The sequence below is a fragment of the Puma concolor genome, chromosome B1 (genome assembly GCF_028749965.1).
Source record: "Puma concolor isolate L17-30 chromosome B1, mPumCon1.1.hap2, whole genome shotgun sequence".
NCBI classification, from domain to species: Eukaryota; Metazoa; Chordata; class Mammalia; order Carnivora; family Felidae; genus Puma; species Puma concolor.
The window spans coordinates 20,610,918-20,630,845 of NC_141670.1; the positions used below are offsets into that span (position 1 = coordinate 20,610,918).

General features: G+C 41.3%; 1 protein-coding gene and 1 long non-coding RNA gene across 2 annotated transcripts in view; one reads left to right on the plus strand and one right to left on the minus strand.

Moving 5' to 3' along the window:
* LOC147581501 (uncharacterized) overlaps positions 1-16,250 on the minus strand; it is a 31,151-nt gene extending 14,901 nt beyond the window's left edge. Inside the window, exons 1-2 of the long non-coding RNA XR_015249659.1 lie at positions 15,997-16,250; positions 11,673-11,870 (exon numbers count right to left, since the gene is read on the minus strand). This is a non-coding gene — a long non-coding RNA (uncharacterized LOC147581501). The remainder of the gene's footprint in view (positions 1-11,672; positions 11,871-15,996) is intronic.
* Positions 16,251-16,405: 155 nt separating this feature from the next.
* ASAH1 (N-acylsphingosine amidohydrolase 1) overlaps positions 16,406-19,928 on the plus strand; it is a 55,354-nt gene continuing 51,831 nt past the window's right edge. The window contains exon 1 of the mRNA XM_025933066.2: positions 16,406-16,694. Coding sequence (XP_025788851.1) covers positions 16,617-16,694 — 78 coding nt within the window. The 5' untranslated portion in view covers positions 16,406-16,616. The remainder of the gene's footprint in view (positions 16,695-19,928) is intronic.

Here is a 19,928-nt window from a genome sequence, read left to right on the forward strand (position 1 = left end):
GATGCCTGGACTTCACCACTGGAAATTCTGCTTCAGAAGGACCAAGGTTGGCTGACGCATCTGTATGTTTTTAGGATTCCCCGTTGATAATACACAGCCAGGATTGAGACCTGACTTAAGCTGCGAAACCCTGTCTAGTTCTCAGCCTTTATCTTCCATCTGTCACCAGCTCTCGGGTAACACGGCAAAGAAGCTAAGCTACCAATATCAACCTTATAAAGGAGCTCTTGCTGTAGAGCTAGCCCTAACTTGCCACTCCATTTCCAAGAGCTGGACATCCACCCATCTTGTGTTTTCCTTCTTCCTCTGATCTTTAGGTTGGGAACATCTCTTACTACTTGGGTCCCCCAAAGCAGTAGTTCTCAACAAGGGGTTATTTTGCCTCCCAGGGGACATTCTGCAGTGTCTGGAGACAATCTCAACTGAGAGAGGGGGTGCTACTGGCATCTAGAGGGCTAGAGAGTAGGGATGCTGCTAACCATCTGACAGTGAACAGGACAGCAGCCCCTACAACAAGGAATTTTCCAGCCAAGATGCTAACAGTGCCAGGGTTCTGACACCTGCCTCGGACTCAGTCTATTCCTTGCCTTTGCCAGCCCCCAACCCCTAGAAATAAGAATTGTATAGGGTACCTGCAGATTTCCAAGACCTACCCTTGCCTGCTTAGCAAGTCTAGAATTATATCCCAAAATTGACATTTTAACCAAAAGTCCAGGTAATTCTGAAGCAGGTGATCTGAACTACACTTTCAGAAACACTCACTGAAGAAATTAAAGTCTTGCCTCCAATAGTGTCTTGGTACCTGAGACTGGATTCCCTGTCACCGTGCTCACCCTCATGCTTACCCCAGTCCAGAGAGCAGAACTAGTTACAGGTCCTGGCAACTGGGAAGGAAGGTACAGGTTAAAAATATACACTGGCTGCCCTCATGGAGTTTATATGCTCCTGAAGGAGGACAGCGGTGATTCTCAGGCAACTGATAAGTGTTCTTTCCTATTTGTGTCATTGTATTATATTCATCTCCCCGTTACAGGACTGAAGTCAATCTGGCAGAGTGGCAGGGGTCAAGAATAAATGCATCTAAATATTGTCATCTGCTCCACATTCAAAGTCAAGTGCACTGTAAAAATCAAGATGCGTTCTGGCCAAGCATTCCCCTGATTTATCAGCCTAGTAGCCTTATCAAAAAGGTTATATATAATAAAAAATAAAAACATTGACCAAAGAAAAAGCTCCCCACATCCAATTTTTTTTGACTGCTCACATTTAAGATTAGATTATTTCAATTTTTCTATCTTCAAGTTCACTGACTCACTTTTTACCATCTCTAAATTGCTGTCACACACATCGGTTAAGGTCATGATCTCACGGTTCGTGGGTTCAAGCCCTGCATTAGGCTCTGTGCTTAATTCAGAAACTGGAGCCTGCTTCGGATTTTGTGTCTCCTTTTCTCTCTGCCTCTCTCCTGCTCTCTCTCTATATATAAAATAAATAAAACATTTAAAAAATCCTTTTAAAAATATTTTTTCAGAGTGCATAGCCAGCACTTTTAAATTAAAATCTTCAGGTGTTCATTTCTCTTAGAGTGTTTCGCAAATCTAATGAGGTTTTGCAATCCTGTTCTGAGTGCTGCTAGTAGAGAAAAAGGGTGTAGCCCTACTTGTTAGTGTTTATTTTTCCATCATGCAATTTCCTAATTCTGGTCCTTAGATACTAAGTGGAACTGTAAGGAAAAAAACACAGCATACCTCTTTATTCCTTTAAAAAGTTGGAAACCTGAATAAAAGTAGATGCCATGGTAGGGAATCAAGTCATGACTTCTAACCTTAGTTCCCTAACTGCCACTTGACAAAATTAAGTTGTATGACTACAGTCAATCACATAGGAGGGGGGGAAAAAAAGCAGTGCTTTAAGCTCCTAATGTCTTGTTTTTTCTTTTTCTGTATTATACTTTATGTTTGTATAAGTATTCATCCCTATTTTCTTATTCTGCTACTAAATACATTCCACCAAGGGTTTTTTGTTGGTTTGCTTTTTAACTGATAGCAGAAAAACCCCAGGGATATACCTAGGTTCAGGAGAACTTTAAGGTAACAGTTTAGCAGCCAACCAGCATTCATTCAGTTTGGTTTCACCTGTATGTGTAAAATGACTTTCTCAAGTGTGGTGCTTATGTAGGAAAGACCAGTAGACTGGAGTCCAACCTAGGCTGTTCTACAGCACCTCGATCCTAAATGCTAGTTTAAATCAGCTTGCACAGCAACAGGAATGTTTTTCAATTTATTCCTTCCTCATGTTGTTTAGAAAAATAATTTCCCCAACTGCCTACGCAAACAGAACATTCTGGCACGTTCCCTTGTTCTTCATTTTAAGTCCAGAAATCCTCTCCAGCAGGCCCTCTATGTATCCCAGCCCTGCTGCTTTTACCTCTCCACCTGTGACTACCAACTTTGTTTTCCCACATTCCTTTTACTCCTGTAGCTTCATTCCACACCATTCTGGGTGTCCTTTCCAGAATACAGGAAAATGGACAAAGACTTAAGCATTTAGTAGAAGGGTAAACCAAAGTTTCCACTTAATTCTCCCATGAAAATGCCCCTTCTGGTTTTTCCCAAGCTGAATTCAGCTTTCATTCCAGCACACCCATAGTTGGAGAATCATATACCATGGCCCCAAGTATCAGTTTTGAAACTTCTCATTTCCCCACCATCAACTCAGGCTGTGAAGGGCATACCATCCACACCCAGTATCATTGCAGTTCCCCTCTGCTCTTAAGCGTCTGGACCCACCTGAAACCTGGCTCACAGTCTGTCTTCATGGGGTCTCCCATCTTGGTTTCACTGACTCCAGCATTCACGTTGCCACCTTTCTTTCATCTGCCTTAAAAATTCCGTCCTCTCGGCTCAGCTGATCTCTCACTCCACTTTAACTGCAGCCCAGCTGGGTTAAACATTGCACTTTTGCTTCACTGTCTTCTGAGATTGGAAATCCTGATCTCTATCTCTGAGTGACCCTCCAAGAGCATCCCTTTACCCAGTGCACTTTTCATTTAAAATGTTTTGCAATATACTTTCTCAGTGCCATGCCCTCTGCTATTAATAGATTTAATTTTCTTTTCTTGAATTTAGTGTCTTATTTCTAAATCTAATTGTTTTCTTTTTAATACATTCTATTATTTAAGTTCCTGCATTCAAAGAACTATAAAGGACCATTTTTCAACCCAATGCTAACATTTTCTTTTCTAACAAATATATTATGTCTTAGAAATTTGAAATCTCGCCCAGTTCCTACTGTAATAAGGATCCAAAGTTTCCTCTTTAATATTAGAAAACTACTGACAAATTTGCCGTATGGTGTAAATGCAATGAAAGATGAAACGTCCTCTTACCATGCCTACGAACACTCTCACTATTCTTTCTTCTCTTCCCCAGCCCCACTCTTGCAGCTCCTACCCAGGAGCCGAGGGGAGTGGTGCTCATCTACCTACCATTGAACTACACAGGGTCTGAAACTAATAAGTACTAAATGCACAGACTTCTTTCTCCCTTTCTCTTTCTCTCTCTTTCCTGGGATTTTTCATCTCCCTCATGTTAAACCCAAGAGAAGGGGAAGTGTTTCACCTTGATTTTACAAAACGTGGGCTGCCACTTTCAGAAGTATGATAGCTGAGATACCATGAATGGCACTCCTTAGTAAAACAGCTAATGCAGTGGATAAAATATGTTTATGTATCTTTCTTTAAGTTTATACATTTTTGAGAGAGAGCACAAGCAGAGGAGGGGCAGAGAGAGAGGGAGACACAGAATCCAAAGCAGGCTCCAGGCTCTGAGCTGTCAAGAAAGAGCCCAACGCGGGGCTCGAACCCACTAACTGTGAGATCATGACCTGAGCCGATGTTGGACACTCAACTGACTGAGCCACTCAGGGGCCGCTAAATATCTTTTTAAACGTCACTCATCCATATCAAAGAAAGGAATCTATAGGTAATACCAAACAAAGAAAAAGCAGGAACATCAGAGAAGAATATATACCAAACCCACTCTGACCTGAAAGTTGTACCAATTCCTGGAGACGTTGGGCTTTTCCCTCGACAAGAGCCCAAGATATGGGATGTAGGTGCCTGTATTCATCCAAGAGGGAATCTATGACTACAAAGGACTGTACCTTCAAAGGTAACAGACAATGAGAAATCTTATTGCACAAACAGGGGTACAAAGAAATGTTTTGTTTGGCACTGAGTAGAATGGAAGGAAAAAGTGTCCTGAGATGTAACCATAAGCTGACTTCAGATGGGTCTGTGACTCTGAATCACACTACTACTTATTTTAAAAGAGAACAAAAATCTGAATCTGAAGGAGAGAATTCAATTTAAAATACTCAGTTGGTTCTGTTTTTCTGATCTTAAATCGTACCAAAAATTTTTTTTCAAAGAAAATAAGCTCACAGTCAAAATTAAACATACACAGAGAAGCAAAATACCATTAGAGCCAAGAGAAACAAAAAGAACAATTAAAAATACCAAATGTAGAATATTAAATATACTTACATGTTTAAAGAAGTAAAACTCCCAAATATAAGTAGGAAATATGACATAATAAAAAGACCAAGCAGATATAAAAAAAATAATAACATCAAAAAATAAAAAACAACTAAAAATTCAGCAATGCGTTAAACATCAAAGCCAGACAGAATCAACTAGGATATATCTGAATAATCGGCCCCAAGTACAGCTCACAGACAAGGACATGGCCTATATGATGAAGTCAAGATCAAGAGACACACAGAATATAATGAAAATGTCTAATATATGTCTAATATATGTCCAATTGAAGTATAAAAAGATGATAACAGAATGGGAAAGAGGTAATAGAGATAATAACAGAATTTTTCAGACACCAGATCTTGGAATCCCCGTGAATGATATTAACAAAGATACATGCTTAAACACATTGTGGTGAAACTGCAGAACTACATAGAAAAAAGTTTGTCTTAAAAACAGCTAGAAAGTAAGGAGTAATCACCCAAAAAGTATGGCCAATCAGCGGATTGCTGGCTTCTCACCAGCAGATAGGAAGCCAAAAGACAGTGGAAGAGTATCTTCTGTGAGCTGAGACAAATAATTGTCAACCTAGAATGATATCCTTTATTAAATTATCTCAATAATAAGGCAAAAAACCCTAAAGCAAAATAAAGACATTCTTGACATTAAAACAGAATTTATCACCAATAGATCACTATTAAAAGAAATTACAACAGAGAAAATCTAGGCATAAGAAAAATGATCCTAGAAGGAAGGTCAGAGATGTGAGACAAAATGACAAGCAAAGATATCAAAGATACGGGTGAGGCTAAGCAAAATGTATTAAAAACAATAATACTTACAGACACCTGGATGGCACTCAGTCGGTTAAGCGTCCAACTCTTGATTTCAGTTCAGGTCATGATCTTGATTTCGGCTAAGGGTGGTGAGATTGAGCCCAGTGTCAGCCTCATTAGTGCAGAGCCTGGTTGGGATTCTCTCTCTCTCTCTCTCTCTCTCTCTCTCTCTGCCCCTCCCTTGCTCTCACTCCCTCTTTCAAAAATAAACATTTAAAAACATAATAATTTGTAGAAGGGATGTTAAAACTAAAAATTAGACAAAAATAGGATGTTATTGACAGGGAGGGGGCACTGGACAAACTATTACAAGGTCTTAGATATGTTTAAGAGATGAAAAAAAATGTTAACTTTATACTCTGTTAAGTAGGCAAATTAAAATACTTAGGGTCACCAGTAAAAGAAGAGGCAAAGAATATATATGTTCTCCAACAAAAAGGGGAAAAAATTAATCCAAAAGAAATTTAAAAAGGAAAAGAAAAATAGGAGAAATCACGTAATGTGTTACATTCACAATGAATGTAAATTTGCCAAGCACTCCAAAATTTTTCAAATGGATTTTTAAATGTCAAGCAAAAATTGCTTAAAGGGACATAAGAATTCATAAAATCAAATAATGGAAAAAAGATATTCTAACATTTTTGGCTGTGATAACTACAAATTCAAAAGAAATTACTCTATAAATAAATCAGGTTACTATACAGTGATAGTCTTTTCACTTTGAAGATAAAATGGTTCTAAACTTATACACATCTAATAACAGCCTTCAAATCTATAAGCAAAACTTGAGAACCACAAAGAGAAACTGGAAAATCTACTGTAGCATACCTCTCTAAATAATTAATAAATCAAGCAGACAAAACTCTGAGAATTGAATGGAATGATCATAAAGTGTGATCTATGGGATATGTAAATACCACTTTACATAACAGGATTCATACTCTTTCAGGGATTTAGAACATGCAAAAATTAGACTCATGCTTAGCCATAAAGTTGGCCTCCAAAAATAAAAAAAGGGAACAAAGACCATATATTCTGTAAAATGCAGTGAATTATTTAGAACTACAACAAAAGATAATTTACAGAGTTAACTGATACCTAGTAAGGGATACCTCTTATCCACATGGAGTTGCCTCCGTTAGATTTTATAAAAGACTACTAATTTCTTTGCCATCTTCTAATACACTTACCATAAGAGAGATAATATACCATACAGAGAAAAACAAAAAATGCAGAAAATATTCCTTCTTGGAATTTATTTCTAGAAATTAACACAGAGCTAAGGAAGATAGAATATTCAAGCACAAGTGGAGTGTTTTTAAAAGATAAATCTGGAAGCTCCAGGGTGGCTCAGCCAGTTAAACGTCCACCTTTGGCTCAGGTCATGATCTCATGGTTCATGAGGTCGAGCCCAGCATTGGGCTGTGTGCTGACAGCTCCAGAGCCTGGAGCCTGCTTTGAATTCTGTGTCTCCCTCTCTTTCTGACCCTGCCCTGCTAGTGCTCTGACTCTCTCTTGAAAATTAAAAAAAGAAAAGAAAAGAAAAGATCTAAGATTTTACATATTTGGAAAGTGTAAGACAATTCTTAGAAGGAGAAAATAGGTAATTTTGACCCAACATATAGATGGCTATACGGGTAGACGAGGGCAGCATTAACTTATTTGTTTCCTATTTTACAACAAATGCATAAAAATCTCCTGACAATCTGGTACTTGTCTAGGGATCAATGTCTGGGAATTTCCAGTGTAGTACTCTTTTGAGGACTTTGACTACAAATGGAGGAGAGTGAGATTAGCACAGGATCCAAGGGAGACTTTATTCTTAACGTAGAGGAGATTTGAGTATGTTTAAATGCTAATGTCAGGAAGCCAAGAGAGAAGTTGGAAATGCAAGAGAGAAGGCATAATTTATCGCATCGTATTCCTGAAAAGGAAGTGAGAACTTAGAAGACAAGTAAAAAGATTGGACTTAAATAAGAGGGACAACCTTCCCACTGTGACAGAAGAGAAGCAGAAAGGTCGGGGATAGGTACAGACCTGTATGGAGATTTGGTGGCAGAGAAGTGAGGTTGTTCCCTTCTGAAATTTAGATTTTCATCATGAAGAAGATAAGGTAACCTAAGAATAATGGAAGAAATAGTAGATGATCAAAGTTTCAGGAAAAGGGTTTGAAAGAGTTGTTAAGGGACAGATGAAGTACATGAGATCACAGACTTGCTATATAGTATTAGGGACTCAGAAGATTTGTATAGTGATTTTATAATGATACTTAATTGGTCAAGCAGAACTCAGCAGGCCTGGTGCGGATGCACAGTACAGATAGTTGTATTCATCCAGAGCTGGGGTTTTACGGGACAGGTAATGAAAGGACAAAAAGCAAAAACATCTCATATATTGGCAAGTGAGTAGTTGAAATGATGGACCATGGGCTCAAAGCTGGAGAGGAGAGGATAGCAAGAAAGCAATAAGGCTGATGAAGGCAAAGACCATCAAGGAATGGAGGCAACTGAGTGAACCATCTAGAGAGCTGGGAGGTCAATCCAGGCTCTGGGTACAGCTGTTTGTGTATAAGATAGGTGTCTTCCATTGTAGTTCTTCCTTTTTGTAGAATATATCAGAACTATGGGATGTACATATTGGTTTTGTGATCTGGCCTGGGAATTTAGTGTAGTGGTTAGGTGTACTTGGAATAGGAAAAACCTAAGCACAGTTACTTATCCTAAGTCTCAGATTTCTCAACCACAAGATGGGAATAAATAATAACAGCACTTCCTTCATATCTGCATGGAAAATGCATATTGATTTCCAAATGCCCAACTTAAAAGCTTCTGGGGAAACAAATCCATTTGTAATTTGGTGATGCCTTACATTATTTTAGACACCACTTGGTATATATTAATGCAGTTCCTTTATTCAACAACTAGTTGTTATAGAGTGTTATTATGTGTCAGACACTGTTCTAAGTGCTGAGACTAAGCAGTAAACAAAAGAAAATCCCTGCCCTCATGAGGCTTACATTCTGGCCAGGAGACAGAAACTAAACAAAAAGAAAATATGTGTAACAGCAGGTGGTGATGATGTTTGGAGTCAGGTTAAGTGGGAAAAAGGAGGGGGTGCCTGGTGGCTCAGTCCGTTAAGCATCGACTTTGGCTCAGGTCATGATCTCACAGTTAGTGAGTTCGAGCCCTGCGTCGGGCTCTGTGCTGTCAGCTCAGAGCCTGGAGCCTGCTTCAGATTCTGTCTCTCCCTCTCTCTCTGCCCTTCCCCTGCTCACACTCTGTCTCTCTCTCTCTCTCTCAAAATTAAATTAAAAAAAATTTAATTAAAAAAAAGTGGGAAAAAGAATACCTGCGAATTCTTATACATGATGCTATGGGAAGGCTTCCCTCATAAAGGACTATTTGAGCATTTGTGTGAACCACACAAGTATCTGGGAAAGAACACTCTACACAGACGGAGAAGTTAGTACCAAGTTTCTCAAGTGAAGTGTACTTGACATGTTTAAAGTCTGTAAAGAAGATGAGTGTGGCTATAGCATCATAAGAAAAGGCAAAGCTGGAAGGACATGAGATCAGAGAAGTAGCAGGCTAGCCGGGGCCTAAGTGGCCTTGTGAGCCATGGTAAGAACACTGGCTGCCATTCTGAGTGAGGCAGGAAGTCACTGGAGGGTTTGGAGGAGAGGAGTGACACGATCTGATTCATGTGGAGATTACATGATGGGAAAAAGCGGACACTGATTACAAGGTTAAACAGTAATCCACACGAGAGTAACTAGGACCAAGACAGAAGTGGAACTGGTAAGAAGTGATCAGATTCTGCATATAATACATTTTGAAGGTAGACGCAATAGGATTTGTTGGTGTATGGGTGTATGGTAAGAAAGAGAGAAGTCAGGGGTGCCTGGGTGGCTCATTCAGTTGGGTGTCCAACTTCGGCTCAGGTCACGATCACATGAGTTCAAGCCCTGCATCAGGCTCTCTGCTGTCAGCGCGGAACCCACTTCAGATCCTCTGTCTCCCTCTCTCTTCCCCTGCCCTGCTTGCACCACGCACACTCTCTCTCAAACATTAAAAAAAAAAAATTTTTTTAAAGAGAAAAGTCAAAGGTTTGGTCCAAGCCAACTAGAAAATGGCATTGTCATTTACTGAGATAGGGACAGTGTGGATTAGGACAGAAAAAATAAAGAGTTCATTTTTTTTTAAATATTTATTCATTTTTGAGAGAGGGGGAGTGTAAGCAGGGGAGGGGCAGAGAGAGAGAGGGAGACAGAGAATCCGAAGCAGGCTCTGCGCTGTCATCCCAAAGCCTGATGTGGGGCTCGAACCCACAAACTGTGAGATCATAACCTGAGCTGAAGTCTGATGTTCAACCGACTGAGCCACCAGGCACCCCACAGGTTCATTTTTAAACATGATAAGCTTAAGATACCTATTACATATACAAAGTAGATGATGTTGAAAAGACAGATGAGAGTTCATGGGATAGGTCTGAGCTTGTGATATAAATTAGAGAGTCATCAATAGAGAGAAGGCATCAATGTCATGAGATTGGATGAGATCATATAAAGAGTGAGCAGAGGAAAAGAAGGAAAGACATCTGAAGACAGCCCTGGGCCACCCCATATATAGAGGTCGAATGATGAGAAAAAACCAACAGGATATTCAAGATCCTCTGAAGATCTTGTGCCAGTGAGGAAGAATCAAAGACAGTGGTATTTTTAAGCAAAATGAAGTAAGTTTTCCAATGTCTCAGATACAAATGTGGAATTGGGTATTTGAGGTAAAATAGAGGTCAAGAACATTGCAAGGCAAGAGGTCAAGAAACCAGAATATTAAAAGAATTGTTTTTTGTGGATATTGCAGTCACTAAGAATATTGAAAATCAAATTAGAAAGAGTGACAGTGAGCCAGGTATGAAAAATCTCCAAGGGGTGCGGGGAAGCAGTGCCCACCAAAGGTCTACAGCTATCTAGTGTGATGGCACCAGCTTCCAAATCGAGTCAAATAATTGTGAGTATGTCGGGCGTTGGCAACATTAGCATGGCCATGTGAAAATGTTGACATTTAACTACTTTTTAGCCTACAAAAATGGCAATTTCATATGGTTCAGTCTAGTAACTGAACATATATAAAATGTTTGAATTGTGGTTGGCTTCATAAGTTGATATGTATATATGTTAGTGCTATTTTCTTTTCCAGTTGTAGACCCCCTGAGATCAGGAATTTGTATTCTCCCACATAGCACTTAGGATTTGCTTGGTACTGTTAGTTGGTCATATAGTACTTTTTATACGTAATTACTGTAATTGCTGTTGCTGACTTCTGTTGTCATTTCAGGGTGATGATCTTTCTCCTCACCTTCCAGGTGAAAATGTCTAAGAAATATACAAAGGCATTAAATGGAGATCAATATGAGCTTTATTGCTGAGTAAACTGGAATAGAGAAAACCCTTGGACCTAAGGCCGAGATGGGATCCCAAGTCTTTCCGTTCAGGAATGTATTTATGCACTCGGTCCCTGAACAGATGCAAACTGCTTCCCCAGTGGGTGCAGCCAGTTTCTACCATGAGGGGTGTAGACTGAAGGCAGCAAGAGGCTGGGCTGGGGGTAGCAGACACAAGGACTTGCAAAAGGCTCCAGTCCTTGACTACCTTCTCTCCACATCTCGCACCGCCAGCCCTTCATGATGCTTCCTTCAAAGTCTTCACAGCCATCATGTTAACACAGTATTTTTCACCTTTGCTGGACAAGTGCCAGTTCTGAAAGATGTGGTCAAAGGCAGCAATTAATTCCCCTCTACTCTTGTCCCCTGGGGCTTGCTGCAGTGAACGTACCGCTATGGGCAAGCAGATCCGAATGAGAGAGCCGGAGAGGCCAGGCCACATGTGCACAGTGACCCTTCCAGCTCTTTACCCACTAGGTAAGCCACTCCTCTCTTAGGAAGATGTGCATGGAAGGAATGAGAGGGAAAGGTGGACATTTTCTCCCCAAAACATCTGATGGTACATCCATGTGTTGTGAGGCCAGAGGTTATACAATTTGGATAGTCCTCTTTAAGGAAAAGAATATAAAATTACAAGTGTGAAATTAAGTCAAAAGTCTGGAAGAGGACTGAACAAGTGAGTGAAGAAGGTCTTAAAACTTAAGCATTATATAGCTTTTACAATAAATCCTCCGCTCTTCAGAAGGTAGCAATACCTATTTTAATATGTGCATCCATTAGGATGCTCTCAGATACAAACTCTCAAGCAAACCAACCTGAACTAGCTTAAATAATAAAGAAGAGTAGCGGCTCACATGAATGAAGAGTCCAGTTATTGGACAGGCTCCAAGGTTCGTTGATCTAGCAGCTTAACAATGTCATCATGACCCGGTTTCTGTCCATCTCTCCTCTGTGCTGTCCACACTATCTGTTCCTCCTTAGGCAGCTCCCTTGAAATGCACAGCATTTCAAAGGCATGCCAGTAGCAGTGAGGGCTACTAGCTTCCTTTTTCCTGTTAGAAGATAAAGGACAGTTGCCTCAATCATAGAGCAAAACCTTGAACTTCAAACCATGGCCTGTTGGATTCAAGAGTCTCCATGGTTAAAGCCAAAGCCAAGCACGGTGGCAAGAGGGACAGGGCAAGCAACCTCAATGTCAGGCCAACCAGGGGCCACCTCCAGGGAGAAGAAGGAGAAGGAGAAGGCTCATCCAAATCATGTGGCTGCTGCATCACGGAGGAGTGGAACTGAGGTCAGTGTAACATGTACAATACTAAACCAGAGATGAGTATGGAGAAATGATCTGAATGTACTGAAAGTTCTCCAGATACTCATTTGATTTACATTTTCCCCTCCATCATCATTTTTCCCTACCACAAGACTGAAAGCCCCAGGAAGGCAAGGGCCATTTGTTCACGAGTTATTCAGCACCTAGTGCTCAAAATGTATTGAGAGAATACATGAATTTACCACAAACCTAGGAGAAACAACATTTCTCCTAATGGCCAGAACATTAAATAGGTATCCATAAGGGTTTATGGCAAATGGAACTACATAAGAATATGAAGTCAGAACAGAAAAATGAGAGATTATTGCATTTGAGCTAAATTAAATACTTTTTGGGTCAGAATAATTAAAAAAAAGTACAAATAGGACAAAAGGATTTTTTTAAAGTGGCTCTTCAAACTCTAACATGCCTGAGATATCAAAGATTCAATAAAATATCAAAAATATTTCCCAAACAGAAAGATAACTGCAAAGCTAAGGATAATTAAGTAATGATTTTATTTTGACACTATGTAAGAAAGGACAATTAGGTACAATGTGAGCACTGAATTCATGGTTGTGTAACCCAATGCCTTGAGCTGAATGTAATGATTGAATATTTTTTTTTATATACAAGTAAAACACAAAGCAAGTAATCTTTCTTAGTATGGTAAACCTACTGGAAGAGAAGAAATCAGGTAACAATTTTGCATGACCTCCGATTTTCCATTTTTTACATCTTTTATTCTCTAGAATCCTTCCTGAAAAGTAGACAGTAATCTAAGTTTGGAAACTCAGATTACCTTTTAAATATAGTAAGCCTTTTTTTTTTAATTAATTCAATGGTAAATACTTATGGCAAGAGGTTTATTTTTCAAACTGAAACACTAGGCTAAGATAGACTTTAAATCAAGGCTCCGCCTCAGAAACCTAGGAATGTTAGGAGGAGATTTGGAAAGGTCCACAGCTTGCCAAGTACTTATGCTATTCTGATAAACAATTTGATTACACTGACTCTTGCATACTAAACAGGTTATCCAAGTCTTAAACGTGATGCTTGTTGTAAAGACAGTATTTGAATCACTCTTCCCACTGACACAGTCACTTATTTGTACATTTAAATGTCATTTTCTGTGAATACATCAGTATGCTGCAAACCAAGGAAATTTTTTTCCTATGACTACACGCCTCACCTTGGCTTTTTGTATATTTCTAGTACTTAAGAATGGAGTAGGAAAATACATATGCTGACACATAAATTGTGCTGACAGCTCAGAGCCTGAAGGCTGCTTCGGATTCTGTGTCTCCGTCTCTCTCTGCCCCTCCCGTGCTCACACTCTCTCTCAAAAATAAACATTAAAAAAAATTTTTTTTTAAATGGAGGCACCTGGGTCGCTCAGTTGGTTAAGCAACTGACTCTTGATTCTGGCTCAGGTCATGATCTCATAGTTCATGAGATTGAGCCCCTCGTCAGGTACGCTCTGTGTGACAGAGTGGAGCCTGCTTGGGATCCTCTCTCTCCCTCTCTGTCTCTGTCCTTTCCCCACTCGCATGTATGTATGCACTTTCTCTCTCTAAAATAAAAAATGCATAAAATGGTATATTTTGGAAAAGTGAATTTAATTTTTTTAATTTGAAAACAATCAACAGTATATAAAAGCCCTTTGAAAGTTAAATGTAAAATTATACAAAAATTGTGCCTAAGAGTATTATGCCAATTGACATCTTTTTTTTTTTTTTTTTTTTTTTTTGCATAAAGAATCTGATTTTGCTAGACCACTTACCACCAATGGATATCCTCTCAGAGGAAAAAAATACATATCTGGTGACATGTTTAAAGTGCCCTCAGTGGCATTTAAAGTGAATGATCTTCAAACCAAATAGCTATTTATACACTAAAAGATGGGAATCCTCTCCTTCTACAGACTGATTTTAAGGTCCAAAATAATTCAATATATTTGAAGTCCTTTACAATGGCTGGTAACGGCCTGTGTAATCTGCCTTACTCTCCTTTTCAGAGATGTTATAGACTCTTTTCCCTCCCTTCCTTTTGCTCTACCTACACTGCCTTCCCTGCCTAGCCACACATGCCAGGCATTCTCTTTTTAAGCCTTTGTCCCAGTCGCTCCCACTCTCTGGAAAATTCTTTCCTAGACATCCACCAGGATAACTCCCTCACCTCCAAATCTCTATTCAGACTTTACCTCTCAATAATGCCTATTCTGCCCCTTTTATTTAACACTGATTCTTCCCAATTTTTTCTTTAATGTTTATTTATTTTGAGTGGGGGGAGGGCCACAGAGAGAGAGGAGAGAGAATCCCAAGCAGGCTCAGTGCTCCCAGCACCGAGCCTGATGTGGGGCTCGATCTCACAGACCATGAGATCACGACCTGAACCCAACCAAGAGTCAGACGCTTAACCAACTGAGCCACCCAGGTGCCCTTGACTCTCTTCACTCATGATCCCCCTTACTCTGCTTTTTTCTCTACAACATTTATTACCTTCTAACATTCTATATGAACTTTCTTATGTATTGTATTTATTGTCCATTTCTCATCTAGAATGTAAGCCTCACGAGGGAAGAACTTTCTTTTTTGTTACCTGCTTAACCCCAGTCAGTGTCTGGAGAAATGCTTGGTACATTGTAGGCTGATAGCAAATATTTCTTGAATTAATTAACATTTCTGTTATCTGCTTATTCAATGTTCAGTCAGGAACCACTTTAATCATGTGATATGTTTCAAAAGTCAAACTTCCTCAAAAGGAGTGTGAAAATGAACAAAGGAAATCTCACTTAAAATGGAGTTGGGAAGTCCTGAAGGGAGACTTCTCACACACTACCACTTCCCACCTTTTACAGACCCCAAGAGGAAAAAGCTTACCTGTACCCTCCACAATAGGAAGAAGCTTACTTTACTACCCCAGTAATAGAAAGGAAAATTGTCCCAAACAATTTTGGGACAAAATTTCTGTCCCAAACTCAGACAATGAGGAGTGGCCACAACCGAACTCTTGCTCTCCTCCAATGGACTTTCGATTCAAATAGATTCCAACTGTCTCCTTTCCTCCATAAAAACAGTCCCCTCTTCTTTGTTCTCCCAACTTGCCTACGGTTTGCCATAGTTTCAGTGTCCCAAATTGCAATTACTCTGCCATTCCCAACAAACTTATTCTGCTGGTAAATTAACTGGGTATTTTAAGGCTGACAAGAAGATTCTCTACCCCAGCCCCCTGCCCCAAACATTAAATTCTCATTTCCCAATCTCCAAGTAAAAAGATTGATTTTTCTAAGGAAGGATTATAAATGGGTAAAATTATAATTTCTCACACACAAGAAAAAAAGAAATAAATGAAGATTTTAGTGAAAGTATTCTAAGCTTCATTAAGCATTAAAACAATGCTAGTTAGGATATCCTAAAGACTCTACCAGAAAGTGCAATCCGGGTGGTAGGGGTTCCAGTCGCACTTTTAAGTAACATCCAACAGGACAATCATGTCCATGGAAGGTATGAATGACAAGCAATTAACTGTTTTTCAGGTGCAGGCTAAACAACACGGAATACACCCCCTCCTCCCGGGTTTAGCTCAGTTCTGCCAGCCTAAAGGCTTTCACGAGTTAGATGAAAACAGCTGCTCAGTAGCTGAATACATCAGTGAAGGAAGGTTTGCAATTCTACCTGATCACTCCACCTGTGTCTAAGCTCAAGTAACTGAAACCTAAATTGTGACTTGTCAGCTCTGCGGCGAAAGCTAAATGGGTAATTCCTAGTCCGGAGTGTCAGTGGGGATTAGACTCCCACCACCCCCCTCCCTGCCCCTAACAGCTGAGCCCGTCCAGTGACTCCACGGTCAGGATGAACAAACGCACTCACTTCGGGCCTGCTCTGCTCAGAGTGCAAAAATGACTCGCAGTAGCGGGTTATGCCTCCGCGTTTTGAGACTCTTGTGAGTTGGGTCCGTTTCGTGAGCATTTGGTACCGGGTAGCCCGAATGAACAGCTCGTCCTGGGCCGTTTGGCGACATCGTACAGGTAGCACCAAGCTCGGAGTAGAGCGGGAGCTCCCGGCTTCTGTCGCCCCGCAACCTGCAGCGGAGTGGGTACCGAAGTGCGCGCGGACCTCCATAGGGCGCGACCCGGGGAAAAGTTCCTGAGCCCCACCCACCGGGGGCGGGGCTCTGGCTGGGCCCAACCACTGCCCAGGAGACCGGGGGAGAGGCCCGACCAATATCGCGGTCCTCATGCGAGCTCTGACTCCCATCGCGAGGGCTGCCCGCTCCTCACTCCTTTCGGAAGGCTTCCTCTTCTTGCTACACCTGCCGCAACACCGAAAAGCCCCGGCCTCTCTTTTTGGCCCCATCTCGTCGCTCCCCCCCCGTCTCGTTTGGTGCGGCCCCGTGCATCTGGTCACAAGGCGGCGGGGCGAGGCCTGCTTTCGAGTTCAGGTGGTACTTCTTGCAGCTTCGGCAGGCGTCTTTCAGAGCTACCGGCACCATGCTGGGCTGGGGTCGCCTAACCTTCGTACTCTTGACCGTGGTTGCCACCTGTGCCGTGGCACAGAATGCGCCGCCGGTGAGTGAGCTCTAGGGGAAGGCGCGGAGAGGGGCATGCAGCATGGAGGTGGCGCAGGTGCGGGTGTGGCTTGAGGAACACCTGGTGCGGGGCAGCATCTTTCCGGGGTCTACGGTATCCCGCTTGGCAGTGTGGGTGCAGAGTGGGCTGGTGAACCCTACCTCGGTTTGATTCCTACAACTTTGGACAAGAAAACCTTTAGGGAAATCCTGGCCTCTGCGGAATGCTGGTTGTGATTTGCACGCCCCCCAAATTTGAGTGATTGCACTTGTTCTACCAGTTCCAGGCCTGCGCATCCTGCACTGCTAAGAGAAAAGTTCAGTCGACTTGTGTACATAACTCAAGCGAGAGACTGCTTGATGACTGGGGCATTCTTTGCCAGGTGAAGAGGCGCTGAGGGAGAGATTGCCCCCGAGGCTCCTGAGATCCCTGGGAAAGGCCGAGGAGTCCACAATCAGGGCTGTGGGAGCTGCCCAGACTGGCCCCATGTGGCTGCTGTGGCCTTGACCCCCAGTCATGGGAACGCCTGTCCCGTGGCACTTTCCCCAGAAGGAAGTCAGGGGAACCCAGATTTGTTAACTGCAAGAGACACTGAGGGACCAGCCTGACTTATTTTACAGAGGAGGAAGGAAACCCAGTGGGAAAACGTTTAGCCAGAGGTTACACTATTGTTTAGTGAAGTATGCCTAGATACTCAGGCCTCTTGACACCTAGTCTGGTGCTCTTTCATAATGCTCTTCTTTGGAAACAGTAAGACTCCATTTACAGAGTAAATGGACAGGCCAGCAGATCAGATATAAAGGAACTTGGGTGCATCTGACCTGAGGTTAGATGAGGGTGGTCTTGAATAGCTTAGTTAGGATGTCAGCAGTGGGAACAAGATATGCATTCTCTCCTTTTATTTTTCTGAGGAGAAATGATTTAAGAATAAAATCACGGTGGGATGTTATTCATTCATTAAAATTGATAGAACATTAAGCAAAAGCAGAATGAAATAGTATGTACAGTGATTTCAGTAACAGAAAAACACACAGTATATACATGTGGACAAGGACTTGAAGGGCATAAGAAGACATAAAATTAGGGTTGTTTTAGAGTGTGTAGGGAATTCATTTGCTTTAAAGTGGTTGGGATTATGAGTATTTTAAAAGAGTTTAATACTTTGATACTCTTAAGTGCCTTCAGCTAAAGGCCAACAGTAAACACATCTGTAGTTGAACAAATTAGGTTTATTACTCTTTGCAGTGAAAAAGAACGCAAACTTTTGCCCTCTCGGTAGAAGGGCATTTGGCAAAACCTATTTCATAATCTGGACTTGGGTTGTGTAATTTGAGGGTGGGTCCAAGCAACAGGGGGTTTGCTCTAGATCAGATATTTAAAAAATTTTTTTTAATGTTTATTCATTGCTGAGAGAGAGGGAGCATGAGTTGGGGAGGGGCTGAGAGAGAGGGAGACACAGAATCCAAAGTGGGCTCCAGGCTCTGAGCTGTCAGCACATAGTCCTACGTAGGCCTGAACCTAGGAACCATGAGATCGTGACATGAGCCTAAGTCAGAAGCTCTTAACCAACTGAGCCACCCGGGCACTCCATGATTGGGTACTTTTAAAATTCTGTGATTGGGTAAAGAAGAAACATTAACTTAGCAAGAGAAGGGGATGTTTGGTATTTGTAGGTTGCACAATACCCTTGTTTTGTCTGTGCTTAAAACAGAAGTAGCCTTGCTTTGTTTCATTTTATCATGTCTCAGAGTAACCTTAACTGCAGTGGGTGTTCCATGAGATTAGTTATATCCAACAGGCAAACAGAAGTGGCCTTCATGTAAGTATCATACCAGTTTGTAATCATATTGGGGTCTAATTATGAACCTCTGAACAGTTTTAGATGTCAGGGACTGCTTTTTTCCCCCCTTTCAATACTTTATTTTTTTCAAGAAGGTTTTTATTTTAAAGTTTATGTGTTTATTTTTTAGTAATCTCCACATGCAATATGAGGCTCAAACTCATGATCCCGAGATCCAGGGTCAAATTTTGACTGAGCCAGCCAGGTGCCCCTCAAGCAAGAGCCTGGATGAAGCTGTCTTTAGAAGAACGGTAGTTCTTATCTAGGATAGGGGTTGTCAAAATCTTGTCTAGCTACTGATTTTAGTTTGGGAACCTGTTTTCACAAATCTTTAATGAAATGAGAAAAATGAGGGCATCAAACCAAAATTACTCATTTAGAATGTTAGCTGCTATTCTGACTTTATGGCTTTTCAATTTTTGTTATTAAAGTGTTCTTTCTTCTGTGTGTGGTGGGGGGGGGGTTGTTTGTTTTTAACACCTCCACATAGAAGAATAAAAATTTGGACTCCCTTGTGCTGGGCCTCTCTTAATATTTTATTGATCTGAAAAATTCTGGCTGAAAGGACTTTTGGAACCTCATAGAAGTCTAGTGACCTCATTCCCTGATGAGAATAAGCACTTTTTGAATCATACGATAAACTGTGCATAGCGACTTAGTAACAAAAGATATTTCAAAACTACTTTTGATAAATGTGAACAATGAAGACTGGCTTTAAGTTACAAACAAAATTATTGAATGTCTGTGGGTTTTGTGTTTGAGGCTTTTCAGAATATAGCATATTTTAAGGTCTTCCTGAGTCATTCTTAATTACTGACTTTATTAAAAGACCTACTAAAAGATGGTGGTGATGGGAATGGCACAAGAAATGTCTGAAGAGGGAGATGGAGACCGTGTCATTCAGGGCTCTGTGGCCTTGGGAAGAGTTTTTATTTTATTTTTTTAAGTTTATTTATTTGGAGGGGGGGGACTCAAGTGCTAGTGGGGGAGGGGCAGAGAGAGAAAGGGAGGGAGAGAGAGAGAATCCCAAGTAGGCTTCACGCTGTCAGTGCAGAGCCTGATGGAGGCTCAATCTCAGGAACTGTGATATCACCTGAGCTGATATCAAGAGCTAGTCGCTGAACCGACTGAGGCACCCAGGTGCCCCAAGTGTTTTCATTTTAAAAAGTCTGGGGGTGGGGGGGCAGTGTGCCTGGGTGGCTCAGTCATTTGGGCGTCTGACTCTTGATTTTGGCTCAAGTCATGATCTGAGTTGATGAAGTTCCCGGGATTGAGCCCAGAGTCAGGCTCTGTGCTGGCTGCTGGCAGCCTGTTTGGGAGTCTTGCTCTCCCTCTCTCTCTGCTCCTCCCCTGTTCTTATTCTCTCCCTCCCATTCTCTCTCTCTCTCTCTCTC